General features: G+C 39.1%; 1 protein-coding gene across 3 annotated transcripts in view; it reads right to left on the bottom strand.

Annotated features, from left to right (window-relative positions):
- ITPR2 (inositol 1,4,5-trisphosphate receptor type 2) overlaps positions 1 to 20577 on the bottom strand; it is a 527210-nt gene that overhangs the window by 330415 nt on the left and 176218 nt on the right. For all 3 annotated transcript variants that reach the window (XM_030830533.3, XM_030830536.3, XM_060305847.2), the window contains 2 exons: positions 17146 to 17290; positions 15318 to 15468 (listed from right to left, as the gene is read on the bottom strand). In XM_030830533.3, the coding sequence (XP_030686393.1) occupies positions 15318 to 15468; positions 17146 to 17290 (296 nt within the window). The remainder of the gene's footprint in view (positions 1 to 15317; positions 15469 to 17145; positions 17291 to 20577) is intronic.

Here is a 20577-nt window from a genome sequence, read left to right as displayed (position 1 = left end):
AGAACTAGAGAAAAAGAAAAAGAAAGCTGAATTCAAACTGTGGCTCAGCAAGCTACAGGCTGTATGGTCTCAGGGCAAGTGTTTACCCTCTGTACGAGCACATGTCCTGGGCACAATGTGGCCACAAAACCTACTTGCTGGATTGTGACAAGGATTTCAGATAAAAATATGCAAGACTTTGATGTGTGCTAGGCGTTAAATATAAATAATAGATTCCCTTCTGAAGTAATCCTCTGTCAAATGTGTGGCCTAGCAAATGGTGGACACTCACGATTAACTATTTAATAGACATATTACACAGTTATTCTCTGCCTATTTTTTTACCTTCATTTGATTTTTGAAAGGGACATGATCTAGCGTAGATCATGTGTTTGAGAACCTCTTGATACAGAGAGAGAAGACTAGGCCCAGAGGGGGAAAACAAGTCCTCCCAGGCACCACTGATAACTAAGAGAAAACCTGACAGTTATAGGCACTTTTTCTAAAACTTCTACATGTGGAATCTAAAATATTATACAAATGAATTTATTTACAATACTGAAACAGACTCACAGACATAGAAAACAAACTTATGGTTACCAAAGGGGAAAGCCTTTGGTAACCTTAAGGCTTTCAAAAAAAATTTAAGCCAAGAATCTCGCTTTCGTGAACCGTTGTTGGGATTGTCTCAGAAGCAAAGTTTGAAACACAAGTCTTAAAACTGTTACCACTTAAATATCTTGAAGTTGGATGTTCCTTTTCACTCCCTGCTGTTCTCCCTGACGCTGTTTTTGGCTTTTTCTCCACATTCCCACATAAGGATCCTTAAGGTAACCTTAAGGCTTTGGTAACCTTAAAGCTTAAGGAGGAAAAAAATATATAACAAAAGTGTAAAAGACATTATACATTAAGCCAGAAAGGACTTAGAGGTGCAGTCAGCACAGCACAAAGTTGGTAAGAGAACCAGACTCAGAAGATCAGAATATCACAGAAATCTTCCTTCACATCCGAAGAAAAGGATTCCATAAAACACCTGCTGCCCGGAGTAGATTTCTGATGCCAGTGATTCTGGGGCATTTGGAAGTAGGTAGCCTCTAGAAATTTTTTTCATCTCTAGAATTTTTCTGTGCATTTAAATGTCTTAATGTTGTTTTTATTTGTCTCCCTAATCTCTATCTTCTATAAGATCTGAATCATTTTTATTTTTCTTCCTAATCTGTTATTTCCTATGAGATCTTAATCTTGACCTACAGTTTTTCCAGTCTTGGTACTTCTCTGGAAAATATCTGTAGTGGATGCTGTGATGGTCCTGCCCAGATTCCCTTTCAGGAAGGAAGGACTATTGCCTCAGCTGCTAGCAGTGCCACTTGGGGGACAGCCCTCAAAAGTCAGTCCTCTGGGGATTGGCTGGTCTGAAAACAGCTGCCTCAAGCAAGACCACACCCCATTCCAGGGCAGCCCACGGGGCCATAAAAACTCAGCCCCCTCACTCCAATGAGAGAGAACTCTGAAAGGACACCCCAACTTCACACCACCCAGAGGCTCCCCACTAAGACCACAACACAACCCAATTTCTCGCTTGGCCCAGGCCTGCTTCTTTCCCTTCCATTCCACGAGTGTTGATGCTAAGAGCTCTCCCTAATAAGCCTCCGGCGTGCTCATCTCTGTTCAGAGTCTGCTTCCTGGGGAACACAACCTGCACTAAGGACCTCCAGAGATCCTGGGCAGTTGCTGTCAGGAGACGAATCTCAAGGCATGATGAGAACACACTCATCTGACCCAGGGCACACACACAGAGGACAAGAGAAACCTATCACTGTGGACAGGATTGCACACGTGTCCCGGCCGCCTCTTTGAGGCTCCAGCTCCCTCTACTAGAAGCATATGATGGGAATGGGGAGAAGGTGTAGGCAGAAGGGAGAAGAAGCTGATGGGAGCAGGCAGGTGTGAGGAACGAGACCCAGAGTGGATGAGACAGATCTGCCTGAAGGCGAGGGACAGGCTGGAAGCAGAGATGAGGCAGGACCATCAAAAAGAAGCATCACGAGGGGCAGAATGGTGGTGGGAAAAATTAAGTCCAGAAGTCCAGGAAAGAGATGTTCAGATGATGACTGGTCACCGTGGCATCTTCCTCCGGCAAGCCAACCTGCCTGACACTTCTGAGCACTGTGAGCTGTGCTGTGAACTCATGTCGTTTATACCGACCTGGAAGGAGCTCAGTCTGATGAAACATTGACAGGAGCTGAAGGGACATTAGAGAGAGTCCTTAAAATGAAGCTGCCTGGACCTTTGCTACCTGCTGTTTGGTGATGGTCACTGTACTAAACCTCATTTCTGTTCTTTCTCATCCTCCAACTCCACATATACACGTCCTCGGAGTCCCAACTTGCACACAGGTAAGCCTTTCTTGCTTGCTTACTTGCTTTTTTTTTTTTTTTTTTTTTTTTGCGGTACGCGGGACTCTCACTGCTGTGGCCTCTCCGTTGCGGAGCACAGGCTCCGGACGCGCAGGCTCAGCGGCCATGGCTCACGGGCCCAGCCGCTCCGCAGCATGTGGGATCTTCCCAGACCGGGTCACGAACCTGCATCCCCTGCATCGGCAGGCGGACTCTCAACCACTGCGCCACCGGGGAAGCCCTTGCTTGATTTTTTTGATATTTTAAGTGAACTAAGGCTCCTGGTTTCAAGGCATTGTAGCTGGTGTCTTTACAAAGAGCAATCACAGCTCTTAACCAGCAGTCATGCTTCATGGATATCTGCTAAAAGGAGTCTTTTGCAACACACATTAAAAAGAATACCATTGAGTGAGCGAATGAGAATTACATACTAATCTTCGAAGAATCACAGCTTTGAACTGAAAGAGACTGTAAAGATCACATTTAGATTAACCTCCTGATTTTATAAAGGAAGAAACTATTTTCTGGCAGACTTTTTGCTGCAAATATTTTCCTCCTTTCCCACCCATAGAACACTATTAAAAAATGTTTCTGCTCCACCTTCCATCTCAATTTCCCTTCTCCTTTTAAAAAGCAACTACGCTGCCAGGAAAAGCATTTCAAGGTGGATCATGTGAAGTCCCAGCCAAGGCAAAAAAAAAAAAGTTAAATTGAAGAAGCAGCTGGTTCTTTGCCACTAGATGGGGAGTTAGCACACCCTCATTCTCCTCCCCCAATCTTCTGGGGCAAGGGGTACTACTGGACATTTGTGTATCCAAGGTGCCTCTACTACCCTCCCTCCTTATCTCTTCTCTACCCTGGGTTGGGCCCACAGGGCTACGTGAGTCACCAGTGCAGCTGGAATCCTTTTAGGGCAGGAGGATAATTTCGGGCTGCTGTGGTTACCTGTATGTTATTCTCTAAGACCAAAGGCACTTCAGCTCCCACTCTGAAACCTCAAAGGAAAGGAGATCCTAAAAGTAAATGGAATTTCCATCAATTTTTTTTTTGGTGATTTCTCTTCTTCAATATTATAACACATATGCCAAAAAAAGAGATTATCTGGTTACCGACTGGGAACAGGCCGACCTTTCAGGGATTGACTACAGAAACTCCCAAGAACTTGGAGCTGCGAAAAAGCAAAATGGTAGAAGATGAAAAGAAACTATTCGGCTCTTATTTGACCTTTTGGCAGTTTTCTGATCTATTGTCTTTTCAAACGGCGGTGAGTTCAAGGGTTGGGGGGCAATTGTGAGAAGAAATGACAGTGGTGACCTAGACACCCGAATGAGCCCAAGTCTTACTCAATGGTTAGACTTTATTGCTCCATTTTGGAGGTTTAAATTTGAACCCCAGTTCCATTCAAACAACAAACAGATAAATGAAAGGATATTGACAGGATAACTAAACAACAAATTAGACTTAAGCTATTTCCAGACTGTGTCAAGTTCTATACCCTGCTCAAATGGAGATGATACTCTCACCTTTCCGAGTTAACACGTTATGCTGCTCTTAGGAGAATGTATAAGTACGATTCACATTTGTCCCAACCATTGAAATGACTCTCTAGTAGAACAAAATACACCCACGCACCTGCAATAAGTGATCTTAATTAATCACATTAGTATAGGCATACCTCAGAAATACTGCAGTTTCAGTTCCAGACCACCACGGCCAATCATATATCGCAATAAAAATGAGTCTCAGGAAGATTTTTTGGTTTCCCAGTGCATATAAAAGTTATGTTTACACCATGGTTTAGTCTATTAAGTGTACAACAGCATTATGTGTAAAAAAAAAAATGTATACACCTTAACTTAAAAAATACTTTAATGCTAAAAATTGCTCACCCTCTGGATTGTTTATTTTCTTTTAGCATCAAAGAAGGTCAGTGTCTACCCATGTTCAAACATTGCACGACATGCCTGTCCTAATAACAGTTGAGTCTTTCCACAGAGTGTATTCAAAATAACATGTCATTTGATAAATTCATAAATGTAAGAATAAATGAATGAAATTACATTAATCATAAAAAAAAATGCTAACCATCATCTGAGCCCTCACGGAATTACGATCTGTTGGCTGGTGGAGGCTCTTGCCTCAGTGTTGATGGCTGCTGACTGATCAGGGTGGGGCTTGGTGGTAGTTCAGGTGGTCACGGCAGTTTCTCAAAATAAGACAATAATGAAGTCTGCTGCATCAATCTTCTTTTCATGAACAGTTTCTCTGTAGCTGTTTGACAGTATTTTAACCACAGTAGAACTTCTTTCAAATGTGGAGTCAATCCTCTCAAACTCTGCCACTGCTTTACCAACTCAGTTTATATAATATTCTAAATCCTTTGTTGTCATCCCAACAATCTTCACAGCATCTTCATCAGGAGCAGATTCCATCTCAAGAAACCACTTTCTTCTCTCATAAGAAACAACTCATCAATTGTTCAAGTTTTAACTTGAGATTATAGCAATTCAGTGACATCTTCAGGCTCCACTTCTAATTCTAGTTCTCTTGCTACTTATACCACATCTGCAGTTACTTCCTCCACTGAAGTTTTGAACCCCTCACAGTCATCCCTGAGGGCTGGAATCAACTTCTTCCAAACTCCTGTTAATGTTGATATTTTGACCTCTTCTCATGAATCACAAATGTTCTTAACGACATCTAGAATAAGAAGTCTTTCCAGAAGGTTTTCTATTTACTCTGCCCAGGTCCATCAGAAGAATCACTACCTAAGGCAGCTATAGTCTTATAAAATGTATTTCTTAAATAATAAGACTCGAAAGTCAAAATTATTCCCTGATCCATGGGCTGCAGAATGGATGCTGTGTTAGCAGGCAGGGGAACAACATTAATCTGGTTGTATGTCTCCATCAGAGCTCTTGCGTGACCAGGTGCACTGTCAATGAGCAGTAATATTTTGGAAGAAATCTTTTCGTCTGAGCAGTAGGTTTCAACAGTGGGCTTAAAGTATTCAGTAAACCATGTTGTAAGCAGATGTGCTGTCATCCAGGATTTGTTGTTGCGCTTCTAGAGCACAGGCAAAGTAGAGTTAGCATAATTCTGAAGGGCCCTAGGATTTTCAGAAGGGTAAATGAGCACTGGCTTCAACTCAGTCACCAGCTGCTTTAGCCCACAACAAGAGTTAGCCTGTCTTTTGAAGCTTTGAAGACAGGCATTGACTTCTCCTCTCTAGCTATGGAAGTCCTAGATGGCAACTTCTTCAAATAGAAGGCTGCTTTGTCTACACTGAAAATCTGTTGTTTAGTGCAGCCACCTTCATGAATTATCTGAGCTAGGTCTTCTGGATAATTTGCTGCAGCTTCTACCTTAGCACTTGCTGCTTAACCTTGCACTTCAATGTTATGGACATGGTTTCTTCCCTTAAACCCCATGAACCAACCTCTGCTAGCTTCAAACTTTTCTCCTGCGGTTTCCTCACCTCTCTCAGCCTTCAGAGAATTGAAGACAGTTAGGGTTTTGCTCTGGATTAGGCTTTGGCTTAAAGAAATGTTGTGGCTGCTTTGATCTTCTCTCCAGATCACTACAAATTTCTCCATATCAGCAATAAGGCTGTTTCCCTTTCTTACCATTCATATGTTCACTGGAGTAGCACTTTTAACTTCCTTCAAGAACCTTCCTTTTGCATTCACTGCTTGGCTAACTGGTGCAAGAGGCCTAGCTTTTAGTGTATCTTGGCTTTCAACATGCCTTCCTCACTAAGCTTAATCATTTCTAGCTTTTGATGTAAAGTGAGAGCCGTGCAACTCTTCCTTTCACTTGAACACACAGAGGCCACTGTATGGTTATTAACTGGCCTAATTTCAATATTGATGTGTCTCAGGGAATAGGGGTGCCCAAGGAGAGAAGGAGAGACGGGGAACGGCAGGTTGGTGGAGCGGTCAGAACACACACAACATTTATTGATTAAGTTGGCCGGCTTATGTGGACATGGCTAGTGGTGGCCAAAAACAATTACAAGAGCAACATCAAAGACCACAGATTATCATGACAAACATATTAATAATGAAAAAGTTTGAAATATTCTGAGAATTACCAAAATGTGACACAGAGACACAAAGTGAACAAATGCTGTTGGGAAAATGGCTCCAGCAGACTTGCTGGACTCAGGGGTGACACAAACCTTCCGTTTGTAAAAAATGCAATATCTGTGAAACACAATAAAGCTAAGTGCAATAAAAGAAGGTATGCCTGTAGTAGTATCAATCCTTGATTGTGTATCCTTCAGCAAGCATAGAGACGCATAATTTTTTATATTTGTGAAATGTACTTTCACAAATATATTGACAATATCCAGTTTGTCAGCCTGTATATGGCATTTGCTTTTAACTTCTAAACATGACAAAGAAGAGCACTGCTTGACATAATCCTTCGATTCTAAAGATCAATTACACTGAATGGTGCCTGTGAATTCTAAATCACTGAGAGTAAATGACAGGTATTAGGCAAAGCACACTGACTGAACAACATAGCCTGCTGGGAGTGAATACACTTGTTTGAAAACAGTATTTCTTTTCTTAAGTGAGTACATAGTGAATGAAAAGTTGACAGTTGATAGCTCTGAAGACGAGAATCTTCTGCCTCACTACAGTAAAGGCCAGGGCAGTGCCAGCTCCTTTTGTCTCCGTGTGAGTGTGCCTGGATAATTTTCTGAATGGACCACCTCTAGGGCACGAAAATGAGAAGCTGCTTCTGAACCTATCAATTTCTGCTGAGCATGCCAACTAAAAAGCCACCGTGACGGTGAACAGACACAACCTGGGAGCTAGACTCAGACTCCCAACCAGCTCTAGGATGAGGACAACTCCCAGTGACGTGAAGGGCTGCACTGTAACCAAGGACCCAGAAGAGGAAAACTTCTGTAATTGCCACTTTCCAAGGCAGCCATCCCCATTGCCTCAAACACGAATCACTGGCATCTAAGCCTACAGGATTTCCCAGAAAAACATATGAATGCTGTGTGCACACCCTATTTTAAGACAGGCGCCACTGAGGCCGGCATGGAATTGAACTCCGGGACCGTAAGCCTTCACCTTCTCCACACACCTCTCTCTTCTTCCGCTCCCCTGGGTCTGACCTGCCAAACAATGACCAGACACATTTCTCTGAATGTCCAACCCCAACTGTGCTGGAGCAGAATTCTTAAGTGGTAAGTCAATCAAAAGGATAAAAAAAGACATAGTTCTATTGCACAGAATTTTCCAGACACAGTATGAGAAAAGAAAGCTGTTATCATTTACTTGAAAGAGCTGGCCTGTCCAGCAACAGTGCTTACAAAATTACCTCCTATTTTTAAAAAATTGTATTTTGCAAATGACTGCCAATAAAAATAAAGTTTCATTAAAATTAAGAAAATATAATCAAACACTTTTAATATACATAGCCAAGATGGTGCTACACCGGGTATTATACTGTGGCAATATTGCTACAGCTCCCTGACTCGTCCTTTAGAATAACATAACAATTCTTTTTTCTCCAGGTACTTCCCGTAATCTGGGATTTCCTCTCTGGCCATCAGCCTCAGTCTCACCCTGTACCACAGGAATTTTTCCCAGGCCTGACAATCCTGTCTCCACATATGGAAATTCCAGAAATGTGTTGTCTCTTGCTTCTTTTGCTAAGAATTTATAGAGTCTAATAGGGCTTTTTTAGGAATTTATAGCTTAAGAGAACTCAGCTATAATGACACATCTCCTAGAAGAGTTGCAAGATAATGCTGTAAGTTTGAAATGTCATCTTACACATAATAAATCATTTTCTTACTTGGCTAATTATTTAAGTCATTAATTTTTCTGTTTTGAAATACTTTCAAATTTATGGAAAGAGTTACAAGAATAGTACAAAGAACATCATAACACCCTCTGCCCACATTTATCAGATTCACAAATTCTGCCACATTTACATCCTCTCTCTCTCTGTACACACACACACACACACACACACACACACACACAATCTTTCCTGCACTCTTTGAGAGTTAGTTCCAAACATCATGACCTTTTTAACTCTCACTTCTTCAGCATGTATTTGCTAAAAACAAGTACATTCTCTTACATAACTACAGTACAGTACAATTATAAAATTCAGGAAATCTGATACAACACTACAACCTAATGTACAATCCATATTCAAATTTTACCAATTGTGCCAATAACGTCTTCTGTAGATAATAATTTTCCTGATCCAAAACCACATATTATATGTAGTTGTCATGTCTCTTTTATCTCCTTTATTCTGAAACAGTTTCTCAAACTTTATCTTTCATAACACTGACATTTTCGAAATGTTCAAGCCAGTTGTTCTATAAAATACCCCCCTCAATTTGTACCTGTCTGATATTTCTTCATAATTAGATGGTGATTATGAATTTTTGTCAGGAATACTAAATAGACAATGTTGTGTCCTTCTCAGGACGTCACATCTAGAGGCACATGATGTTGCTTTGTCCCTACTTTATTATTTTTTATTTTAAAAATTTATTTTCAACTCTTTATTTTGTTTACTTACCTTAAAGAATACCTATAAGACCGAGCCCCTACAGAAGTGTTAACTTCAAAAAAATTTACGGACCAAAATTCTAACCTCAGTAACAATTTTTCTAAAATATTAGTTCATCAGACTAATAAATAATTGAGTGGTGCAAAAGATAGGAAGACTAATTCCTTGCACTTTAATTCTTCGCAATGCTACTGACTTACTCACGAATCTTACGCAAATTAATTAATCTCCCTGATTATGGTTTTCTATACTGGTACTTTTTACAAAACAGTGTGGAATCCAGGCACAATTCCATTACATTCGCATATTGGCAATATTTATGAGCAAACAATGTATCCCTGAGAGGTACATTCTTTCTTTTCTGTTTTATGTAATGTAAATAAAGCCACATATTCACTTTTTCAAATGTACCTCAAGGCAACATTGACAAAAAGTATAGTACTTTTTTTTTTTTGTCTTGCAAGTATAGTTATGCTCCAAAGAAATCTAAAGAGTGTTTTACTATAAAAGCATTGTCCTCCCATATGTATGCAAGAGAATGATATTAAATAAACATTTAGTGCTAGTAAAAGCAAAAATGATTCCTTGAGAAGGGCTTTTAGAGTTGAGAGAAATGAAGAAAGCTCATTCTAACAAATTCTCTCAGAGGTATCTTGTGTAGTATAACCATCACTGTCATCAAATCGTGCTTAACAACAAACTATATTTTCTCACAGTTTACATTATGTATCCAATAATAGGAATGTATAAAAGAAATAATTTACCCTCTGATTTGCAAATATCAAGAGAAGGGATCTTAAACTATAGTCCTTAAATTCAAATTAATTTCAATGCCCCAAGAACCAGAATAACAGATTTCTAGGGTATTTACTACTAAACATCTTCTTTCAAATGCCAAAAATCTAGGCAAAATCCACAAACCCTTTCCACAGATTAGGAAAATGCCTTTCCCCAAATAAAGAGACACCATTCTACACACCACACGAGTCGAGTGTCAAAAGGAAGAGGCCTCTGAGCCTCGGTTCATGCAGGACACATACAGGCATTTCTTACAGCACAGCAAGAAGTTTCTTAGAGAATTATAATGGACTGATAAAAACTATCATGAATCCCCATTTATACTGGAATAGAATTATGGTGTTTTATATTTAATTAATGGAGTAACACTGTGTGTCATGGTTAAGCACAAGTCGCTCTACATGGAAAGTAGTCCATGGAAAACCACTCAGCACATACAGTCCTCGATGAACAGCAGCTATCTAGGAAATATATCATATAAGCCAACAAACAATTACAATTACTTTTCATTTGGCCTCCAAGACAACGTATTCTCCTGGTTTTCCTCTTTACTCACTGGTTCTCTGTCCCAGACTCTTTTGCAGGGGCCTGCTCTATCTTGGTGTTCAATGTTGGTGCAACCAGGATTCAGTCTTTAGATGTCATTTCTTCCCAATCAACAATCACTCCTTAAGTGATCATATTCATGTCTCCTATGCACCAATTCTCACATTCATATTTCTACCCTGACAATACCCTAAGTTCATCCACATATCCAACTGTCACCATAACATCCCCAACTGGATGCCTAACAGTCATTTCCCACCTGATGTGCCCAAACAGAAATCCCGATTGTCCCTACAACCCTACTTATCCACTAGTCTTTCTCCCCTCAATAAATAGCACCACATTCACCCAACTGCTTTCAAAACCCAGGAATAATCTTTGACTCTCTTCTTTCTTTCCCATTTCACATCCAAGTCCTATGAGTCAGGACAGTACCATTCCAAATTCATCCACTTCTACCACTTCTATTCTAGTCCAACACCATCTTTCCATCCTGCCATAGCCTCCTTTCTATGGTCTTTCTAACATTTATGTCCACATACATGTTCACTACTGTCCACTCAGCAGCCAAAGTTATCAAATCATACTGATCCCTTCTCAAAACCCTCTGAAGTTGCCCATCAAACTTAGAGCACAATTCAAATTCAAGGGTCTACAAATCTCTACAGTCTGAGCTTCCCCGGCCTTTTCTCCTGTATTCTCCCTTCCCTCACTTTGCCTCAGCCAAAATGGCCTTCCTGCTGCTCCTCACACATAACAAGCTGACTCTGCCTCAGGGCCGTCTTCCTTGATGCATGTAGGTCTCTGCTCAGACATCAGAGAGGTTGTTCAATGCAAACAAAAACTAGCTAGAAATGCAAACCAAAACTACAGTGAGGTATCACCTCACACCAGTCAGAATGGCCATCATCATAAAGTCTACAAACAATAAATGCTGGAGAGGGTGTGGAGAGAAGGGAACCCTCCTGCACTGCTGGTGGGAATGTAAATTGATACAGCCACTATGGAGAACAGTATGGAAGTTCCTTAAAAAACTAAGAATAGAACTACCATATGATCCTGCAATCCCATTCCTGGGCATATATCCAGAGAAAACCATAATTCGAAAAGATACATGCACCCCAATGTTCATAGCAGCACTATTTACAACAGCCAGACATGGAAGCAACCTAAATGTCCAGCAACAGATGACTGGATAAAGAAGATATGGTACATATATACAAGGGAATATTACTCAGACATAAAAAAGAATGTAATATTGCCATTTGCAGCAACATGGATGGACATAGACATTATCATACTAAGTGAAGTAAGTCAGGCAAAGGCAAATATCATATGATATCACTTATATGTGGGATCTTAAAAATGATACAAATGAACTTATATACAAACAGAAATAGTTACAGATGTAGAAAATAAACTTATGGTTACCAGGGAGTAAAGGGAGAAGGGATAAATTGGAAGATTAGGATTGACATATACACATTACTATATATAAAATAGACAACCAACAAGGTCCTACTATACACCACAAGGAACTATATTCAATATTTCACAATAACCTATAAGGGAAAAGAATCTGAAAAAAAATAGATATATATGTATGTATAACAGAAACACTTTGCTGTACACCTGAAACTAACACAACATTGTAAATCAACTATACTTCAATTGAAAAAAAACTACTCTAGCTAAAAATAACTGCCCCTCCCTTCTCCATCATGCTCCATATTGTCCTACTTGATTTTTGTCCATAGTATTATCCAATGTAATAGTGTATATTCATTTGTTTATTATCTGACTGTCTCCCCCAATAGGGAGAGGTGAGAGATTATGCCTATTTATTAATTGTCTGTCCCCCCTAGGGCTAAGGACTCTATCTTGTTCATCATTTTTTTTTCCAGTGTCTAGAATAATGTCTGGCATGCAATAGTTGCTCGATAAATTCTTATTGAAAAATTAATCATTCTCAGAGAGTTGAAAGAATGATTAAGGTATCCAGAGGTGAATGGAGTTCATGAGAAAATATGAGAATTATAAACTATTGAAAAGAGTAGAAAACGTGTCTTAGAGGGCAGACACACACAGGACAGTGGAGAGTACGTACAAGATACCAGCAAATTTTCAGAGGAATAAAATACTCTGTAGGGTATAACTCTGAAAGTAGACTATAAGCACTGAGAACAAAAGTCGAAATCAATTTCTAAGTTTTTAAAGAATGGTCTGGTGTAAAGTAAACTGGGTATCGTAAAAAGCATCATACCAGGAAGCATCTTTCCTTCCCTTTATTCTCCATTTGCTTTCATAGTGCCTCCCTGTCCCCCTCACCACTCTGTCTGAATATATACTATATATAATAGTTTCATTTTTCTATGTCTTAAGTCTTGGAGATTACCATCCTACATAACTTCACCATGTAGAATTCAGGTTATCTTTTAGTTACAGAATGTTTTCTTGGATTGGAATTTTAAATCTCAGGTCTGTTCCATTGTTTTGCTTTTCTTTTTCAGGGACTCCAATTATTCATATGATGGCCCTTCTTTGCCTTTCTTCCATTTCAACCACTTTCTCACTGACCATTTTTACTTGTTTCTTTAAATCCTTAACATTCTCATCACTGTTCTCCTGCCTTTCTTCAATGGTGCTTACTATACTTTCATTCAAATGTATTCTTCCTTTGATATCTTGTAATTCGATCTGTTATTTCTAAAAATAATAATAATAAAGTCTTTTTCTTTTCTGAGTCCAATCAACTTTCATTTCATTTCCCACTGGTTTGTGTTGGTCCATTTCTAACCTTAGTTCTTGGATTTATGATTCAAGGTGTATTTCATACATTCATGTTTCATTGTTTGAAGATATTTAATTCAGTTTAGAGTATCATTGACAATTTTCTTCTCTTTCATGGTTGATGTTCAGAGAGAAATTTCCATCAACTGAAATGTTTTGATCTTACAGTCCTTTCATAGAGATGAAGATTGATTACATTTCTGCATTTCATGGACAAGGTGACAACATGAGCTGCTTTACAAGATCTTCAGTTCAGGAGCACCCTCTTCTGTCTGAGTCATGAAGTGCAGTTTCTTTAAAGCCTGGCTTTTGTTGGGGGGCAGTGGAGGAAGTTATATTTTCTTCAATTTTTTTTAATAGATCATTATTGGAGTATAATTGCTTCACAATACTGTGTTAGTTTCTTTTATCTTGTATTCTAGATTTCCCCACCTTGTTTCTTTTTGCCTTCACCAACAAGACTCCAAAGGGTGCCTCTTCCTTACTTTTAACCTCGTTCATCCCTAGAAGCATTGCTTTTCCACAACTGCTACCTGTGTACTTTCAAGTTCCTTCCTCCGTACTCAGTGCTCTTATCTACCTGGAATCTCTTTCGATATTTTCACCCTTAGGATAGACAGACTTTCTTTTTCTAAGGGTGGTTTTCTTTTTTCTTTTCTTTTTTTTTTTTTGGCCACACCATGCGGCTTGATGGATCTTAGTTCCCTGACCAGGGATTGAACCTAGGCCCCCGGAAGTGGAAGCAAGAAGTCCTAACCACTGGACCACCAAGGAATTCTAAGGGTGATTTTCGTACAATCCCTTCCTGTCTCTTCCACATGGTTTTTCCAGAACTCCCTAACTGTCCACAGAGGCTCTCAGTAGGAACAGTGAGACAGTGCCACTAAAAACTGATGTTGCTTTTCCACTTATAATAACTGAAGTTCGGACTGTCCTCTGTTCTCTAGTTCTGCTGAAGGTGAGGGATTTATGGGGTATAATTTGCTTTTTATTGGTCTGTACAGATTTTTGGCAGATGTAGAAGGAATTGAGATTTAGGCATCACAATTAATTACTTCAGCTACTTGTTCGTTTATCATTCCTAGTCATATATTTCTTCCCTATGTCCGAAGTTAGATTTCTGGCTTTACTGTTTAATCCTGTAGTGGATACTATAGTGGATACATTATGCTCCACCCGCATCACCTCTTAGAGCTGAGGTATCTATTTCCTCAGTTGCTGGGCATGATGACTGCTGTCTTCTCGAAGCCGTGCTTCCCACTAAGCGTGACCCTTGTCCAGGGGGACTGCCTTACCCAAAGCTACACACTCCCTCTGTGATGAAGCCAGAAGTCAAGGCTGGCTAATGCGAGGATATAAAGCTCAGGCCCTTTGCCTTAATTTGTGACCACTTTGAAGGGCCAACTCAGCTCCAGAGCTCCCTGTAGGATCAGCAATGACCTCAACTGTAACCTCACTGTGGCTCAGCTTCTCCGTCTGCCCAATCCTACCTTCCCCACTTCCTTACAGCTGTATACCTTAAATGCACTCTTCAATATACATTCTGCAAACAATCCTATACCACACGGTATTTTCAGAGCATCCTACTTAAAGACAATCACCATCTGAAAAAAATTTTATTGAGTTATGAGATGGGCACTGTTATAAGTGCTTTGAATATGTTGTACACATTCACTTAATTCTCACATGGAGACTGTGAGGAAGATACTGTTATTTTCAACATCATATCTCAGATAAGAAAAGAAACTCTTGGAGAAGATAAGTACCGTGCCTAAGTTAATAAATGGTCAAGGCAGGATTTGAACATAGGCACTCTGACTCAAAAGCGCATGCTCTCTTGCCCACTTTACTGTACTGCCTCTTGTGCTAGCCTTGCACTCTCTGCTTCTCTGGTGTGACCCTGAGTGTGCCCATTCTCTGCATTTTCTATGCCATGCTATGAAGCGTAGCCAGCACATGACACACCACGATGATCAGAAGTATTAAGATGTTTTAGTGGATTGACCTTAACATGAGCTGCTGAAGGTGGAATTCATTGATCTTATGAAGTTGTCTTTTAAAGCTTTTCATTAAAAACAGAGAAGAATGTTTGTATATCCAGCCTCTGGTCACTCAGTCCTATCACAGGATGACATTCCATTTGCACACATATATTAGCAGGTACATGTTAACAACCACTTCTCTATAGATTTGTTTTCTATCTCACCTCAAAGAAATACCAAAAAGATTATAACTTTTCTCCAAAGTTCTTACCTCCATCTTGAAATTTGCTTAATCTTTCAAAATACGATGACATGGGGGCCTGAACGATGTCAAGGATAGCCAGAAGTGTTCTTGTTAGCCTTAATAATTCACTGAAACTATAAAATCCAAAGTATATAAGATTCCGAGCCAAGTGGACCACCTTAATTTTAAAAAGGCAGGGAGAAAAAGAAAAGAAAAAGAAAAGAAAAACATTAGGAACGGAAATTAGCATTGACTTTTTATTATCTAAGTTAGTGCAGGTATTTCTAACCTTTCTAATTCTTTAATACCTAGGAATTGAAATACCTGTGAAAGCAACCACTGAACTCCAATTTAGTCAAGTTTAGAATTAAATCCAAATAAGACCAGTTCATCAACCCCATCAAAGGCCCATGTGACAAGAAGATGAGGTATCTTGTCAACAGCCAGCAAGGAAGGGACAAGACAAGATTTTAGTTGTATCAGGGTGGTTAAAAGAGGTTTACATTAGAATGATTTACCTCTTATTTAAACATTAACTTACGTCAGTAGGATACCACTTAATAAATAGTTACTTTAATGAATTACTTTAATAAATGAATATTATCCAAGAAATTTGTCTAGAAATATATGTTCCTTATGCCACTGTGTGGTCTCCTGGATACTGTAGGACATACTAGGTGTGAGAGCCAGCTTCCAAGATGGCGCCCAATGTAGGGTCTCCTTCCACATTGCCCCAGGGTTAGTCAGTGTCTCCAACGGCATATCGCAGAAATGATGACATGACAGTTCTAAGATTAGGTTATAGGAGATTGCAACTTCCATCTTGGGCTCTCTCTTTCTCTCTCTCTAATGGTTGCTCTGGGGGAAGCCAGGTGCCATACTGTAAGGACACTGAGGCAGCCTATGGAAAGGCCCACACGGCAAGAAGATGAGGTGTCTAGACAATAGCCAGCAAGGAAGTGTAGCCGCCAGCAACCACACAAGTGATCTTAGAAGCAGATCATCTAACCCCAGATGACTGCAACCCCAATCAACAGCTTGTGAGGCCCTGACCTCATGAGAGACCCTGACCTACAACCACCCAACTAATAAGCCCTCTCAGATTCCTGACCCACGGAAACTGCAACCCCAATCAACAGCCTGTGAGATCCTGACCTCAAGAGAGACCCTGACCTAGAACCACCCAACTAATAAGCCCTCCCAGATTCCTGACCCACGGAAGCTGCAACCCCAATCAACAGCCTGTGAGATCCTGACCTCATGAGAGACCCTGACCTAGAACTACCCAACTAATAAGCCCTCCCAGATTCCTGACCTATGGAAACTGTGAGATAATACACGCTTGTTGCTTTGGGCTGCTAAGTTTGGGGGTAATCTGTTACACACCAGTAGGCACCTAATACCCCAGATATCTTGTAGTGGCATTTTTTCTCTAGTTTTGCCCCTATATCCCCAAAGTGATATTATAACTGGTGGTATTTCAATTCAGTTTAATAGGCTAAAAACATTACCTTCATGGAGATGAAAAAAACGTATCCAACCATTTTATAAATATGCAAAGCTGTCTTTGTTCATTAAATGCAATAAAGCTTACACAATAAATGAAACTAAAAAAATCAGAGTATCTAACAGGTAATTATAAATAAAATATTTAGTATTCTATATCAGGTATAATTAAAGCATCAAATCTATCCTTTAATCAGTGGCAGAGGGAATCATATGTTCATAAATTTAACTACCTAATTACTAAAACATTCTAAATATTAGAGGGAAAAAAATCTTTGATGTTCAATGTATCTAATTTTAGACAGCATAAATTGAATAACCTCATGGATTAATTGTTTAAAAAAATTACCTCAAATGTCAGTTTGTTTTTTTCTTTATCTCCAAAAGGAAAAGGCTGATTTACAACCTCTTTCAAGTATTCTTCAACAAATTCCATTGTCAGTGCAAATTTCCTCTTCATATCATTTCTGGAAGAGTCTGTTATAGAATCATATCTATGAAGACAGAAAGAATTTAAAAGAAGTTAAATTGATTCTAATCATTTAAAATAGGAAAATATATATATTTTGACCTCTTGTCTTCTAAGCTTGGGTAAATTAATGAAACTTCTACACTTTGTACCCTCATCTATAAAATGGAGCTATTTTGAAATGAGTTGATACATGTAAAGCATTTAAATCAGAGTCTACCATTGTTACTCCTTTTATTAATTGTTACTCCTTTTATTAACATGATTTCTGTTCATTGGTTTCCAGAATAACTTTTCTTTCATCAAGAGCTGTCATTTTACTTTACAAAAAGAGTATCTTGTTTGCATTTGGAAAATTAACAATCCAAGTCTGAATAAAGAAATGCCTTTCGTTATATTTCATTTCAAAACTGAAGACATTTGGGGGAGGGATGGATTGGCAGTTTGGGATTAGTAGATGCAAACTATTATATATAAAATGGATAAACAACTAGATCCTACTGTATAGCACAAGGAACCACACTCAATATTCTGTGATAAATCATAATGGAAAAGAAGATGAAAAAGAATGTATACCTATGTATAACCAAATCACCTAGCTGTATAGTAGAAATTAACACAACACTGTAAATCAACTAAACTTCAATAAAATAAATTTTTTAAAAATGGAAGACATAATCAAAATCATTGAGTTCATCTGCTGAATTTAAAGGCTTCAAGAAATTTTTCCAGAGCAGAAGCAAGAAGAACTGTAATCCTGCAGCCTGTGGAACAAAAACCACATTCACAGAAAGACAGACAAGATGAAAAGGCAGAGGGCTACGTACCAGATGAAGGAACAAGATAAAACACCAGAAAAACAACAAAATGAAGTGGAGTTAGGCAACCTTCCAGAAAAAGAATTCAGAATAATGATGGTGACGATGATCCAGGACCTCGGAAAAAGAATGGAGGCAAAGATCCAGAAGATGCAAGAAATGTGTAACAAAGACCTAGAAGACTTAAAGAACAAACAAATAGAGGTGAACAATACACTAACTGAAATGAAAAACACACTAGAAGGAATCAATAGCAGAAAAACTGAGGCAGAAGAAAGGATAAGTGACCTGGAAGGCAGAATGTTGGAATTCACTGCTGCGGAACAGAATAAAGACAAAAGAAAGAAAAGAAATGAAGACAGCCTAAGAGACTGCTGGGACAATATTAAACACAACAACATTCTCATTATAGGGGTCCAGAAGGAGAAGAGAGACAGAAAGGACCAGAGAAAACATTTGAAGAGATGACAGTAGAAAACATCCCTAACATGGGAAAGAAAACAGCAACCCAAGTCCAGGAAACACAGCAAGTCCCATACAGGATAAACCCAAGGAGAAACACGCCAAGACACATAGTAATCAAATTGGCAAAAATTAAAGACAAAGAAAAATTATTGAAAGCAGCAAGGGAAAAATGACAAATAACATACAAGGGAATTCCCATAAGGTTAACAACTGATTTCTCAGCAGAAACTCTACAGCCAGAAGGCAGTGGCATGATATACTTAAAGTGATGAAAGGGAAGAACCTACAACCAAGATTACTCTACCCAGCAAGGATCTCATTCAGATTCGATGAAGAAATCAAAAGCTTTACAGACAAGCAAAAGCTAGGAGAATTCAGCACCACCAAACCAGCTCTACAAAAAATGTTACAGGAACTGCTCTAAGTGGGAAACACAAGAGAAGAAAAGAACCTACGAAAACAAACCCAAAACAATTAAGAAAATGGGAATAGGAACATACATATCGATAATTACCTTAAACGTGAATGGATTAAATGCTCCAACCAAAAGACACAGGCTAGCTGAATGGATACAAAAACAAGACCCATATATATGCTGTCTACAAGAGACCCACTTCAGACCTAGGGACACATACAGACTGAAAGTCAGGGGATGGAAAAAGATATTCCATGAAAATGGAAATCAAAAGAAAGCTGGAGTAGCAATACTTATATCAGATAAAACAGACTTTAAAATAAAGAATGCCACAAGACACAAGGAAGGACACTACATAATGATGAAGGGATCAATCCAAGAAGAAGATATAACAATTATAAATATATATGCATCCAACATAGGAGCACCTCAATACATAAGGCAACTGTTAACAGCTATAAAAGAGGAAATCGACAGTAACACAATAATAGTGGGGGACTTGAACACCTCATTTACACCAATGGACAGATCATCCAAACAGAAAATAAATGAGGAAACAGAAGCTTTAAATGATACAAAATACCAGATAGATTTAATTTATATTTATAGGACATTCCATCCAAAAACAGGAGATTACACTTCTTCTCAAGTGTGCACGGAACATTCTCCAGGATAGATCTCATCTTGGGTCACAAATCAAGCCTCAGGAAATTTAAGAAAATGGAAATCATATCAAGCAACTTTACTGACCATAACTCTATGAGATTAGCATCAATTACAGGAGAAAACCATAAAAAACACAAACACATGGAGGCTAAACAAAACGTTACTAAATAACCAAGAGATCACTAAATAAATCAAAGAGGAAATCAAAAAATACCTAGAGACGAATGACAATGAAAACACGATGATCCAAAATCTATGGGATGCAGCAAAAACAGTACTAAGACGTAAGTTTATAGCTATACAAGCCTACCTCAGGAAAAAAGAAAAATCTCAAACACCCTAACGTTACACCTAAAGGAACTAGAGAAAGAAGAACAAACAAAACCCAAAGTTAGCAGAAGGAAAGAAGTCATAAAGGTCAGAGCAGAAATAAATGAAATAGAAGCAAAGAAAACAACAGCAAAGATCAATAAAACTAAAACCTGGTTCTTTGAGAAGATAAACAAAATTGATAAACCATTAGACAGACTCATCCAAAAAAAAGAGGGAGAGGACTCAAATCAATAAAATTACAAATGAAAATGGAGAAGTTATAAAAGACACCACACAAATACAAAGCATCCTAAGAGACTACCACAAGCAACTCTATGCCAATAAAATGGACAACTGGAAGAAATGGACAAATTCTTAGAAAGGTATAACCTCCCAAGACTGAACCAGGAAGAAGCAGAAAATATGAACAGACCAATCACAGGTAATGAATTGAAACTGTGATTAAAAATCTTCCAACAGGGCTTCCCTGGTGGTGCAGTGGTTGAGAGTCCGCCTGCCAATGCAGGGGGCGTGGGTTCATGCCCCGGTCCGGGAGGATCCCACGTGCCGCGGAGCGGCTGGGCCCATGAGCCATGGCCGCTGAGCCTGCGCATCCGGAGCCTGTGCTCCGCAAGG

The sequence above is a fragment of the Globicephala melas genome, chromosome 10, assembly GCF_963455315.2.
Source record: "Globicephala melas chromosome 10, mGloMel1.2, whole genome shotgun sequence".
Taxonomy (NCBI): Eukaryota; Metazoa; Chordata; class Mammalia; order Artiodactyla; family Delphinidae; genus Globicephala; species Globicephala melas.
Note: the sequence above shows the minus strand (reverse complement) of the source record. Positions and strands in the feature narration are given on the sequence as shown.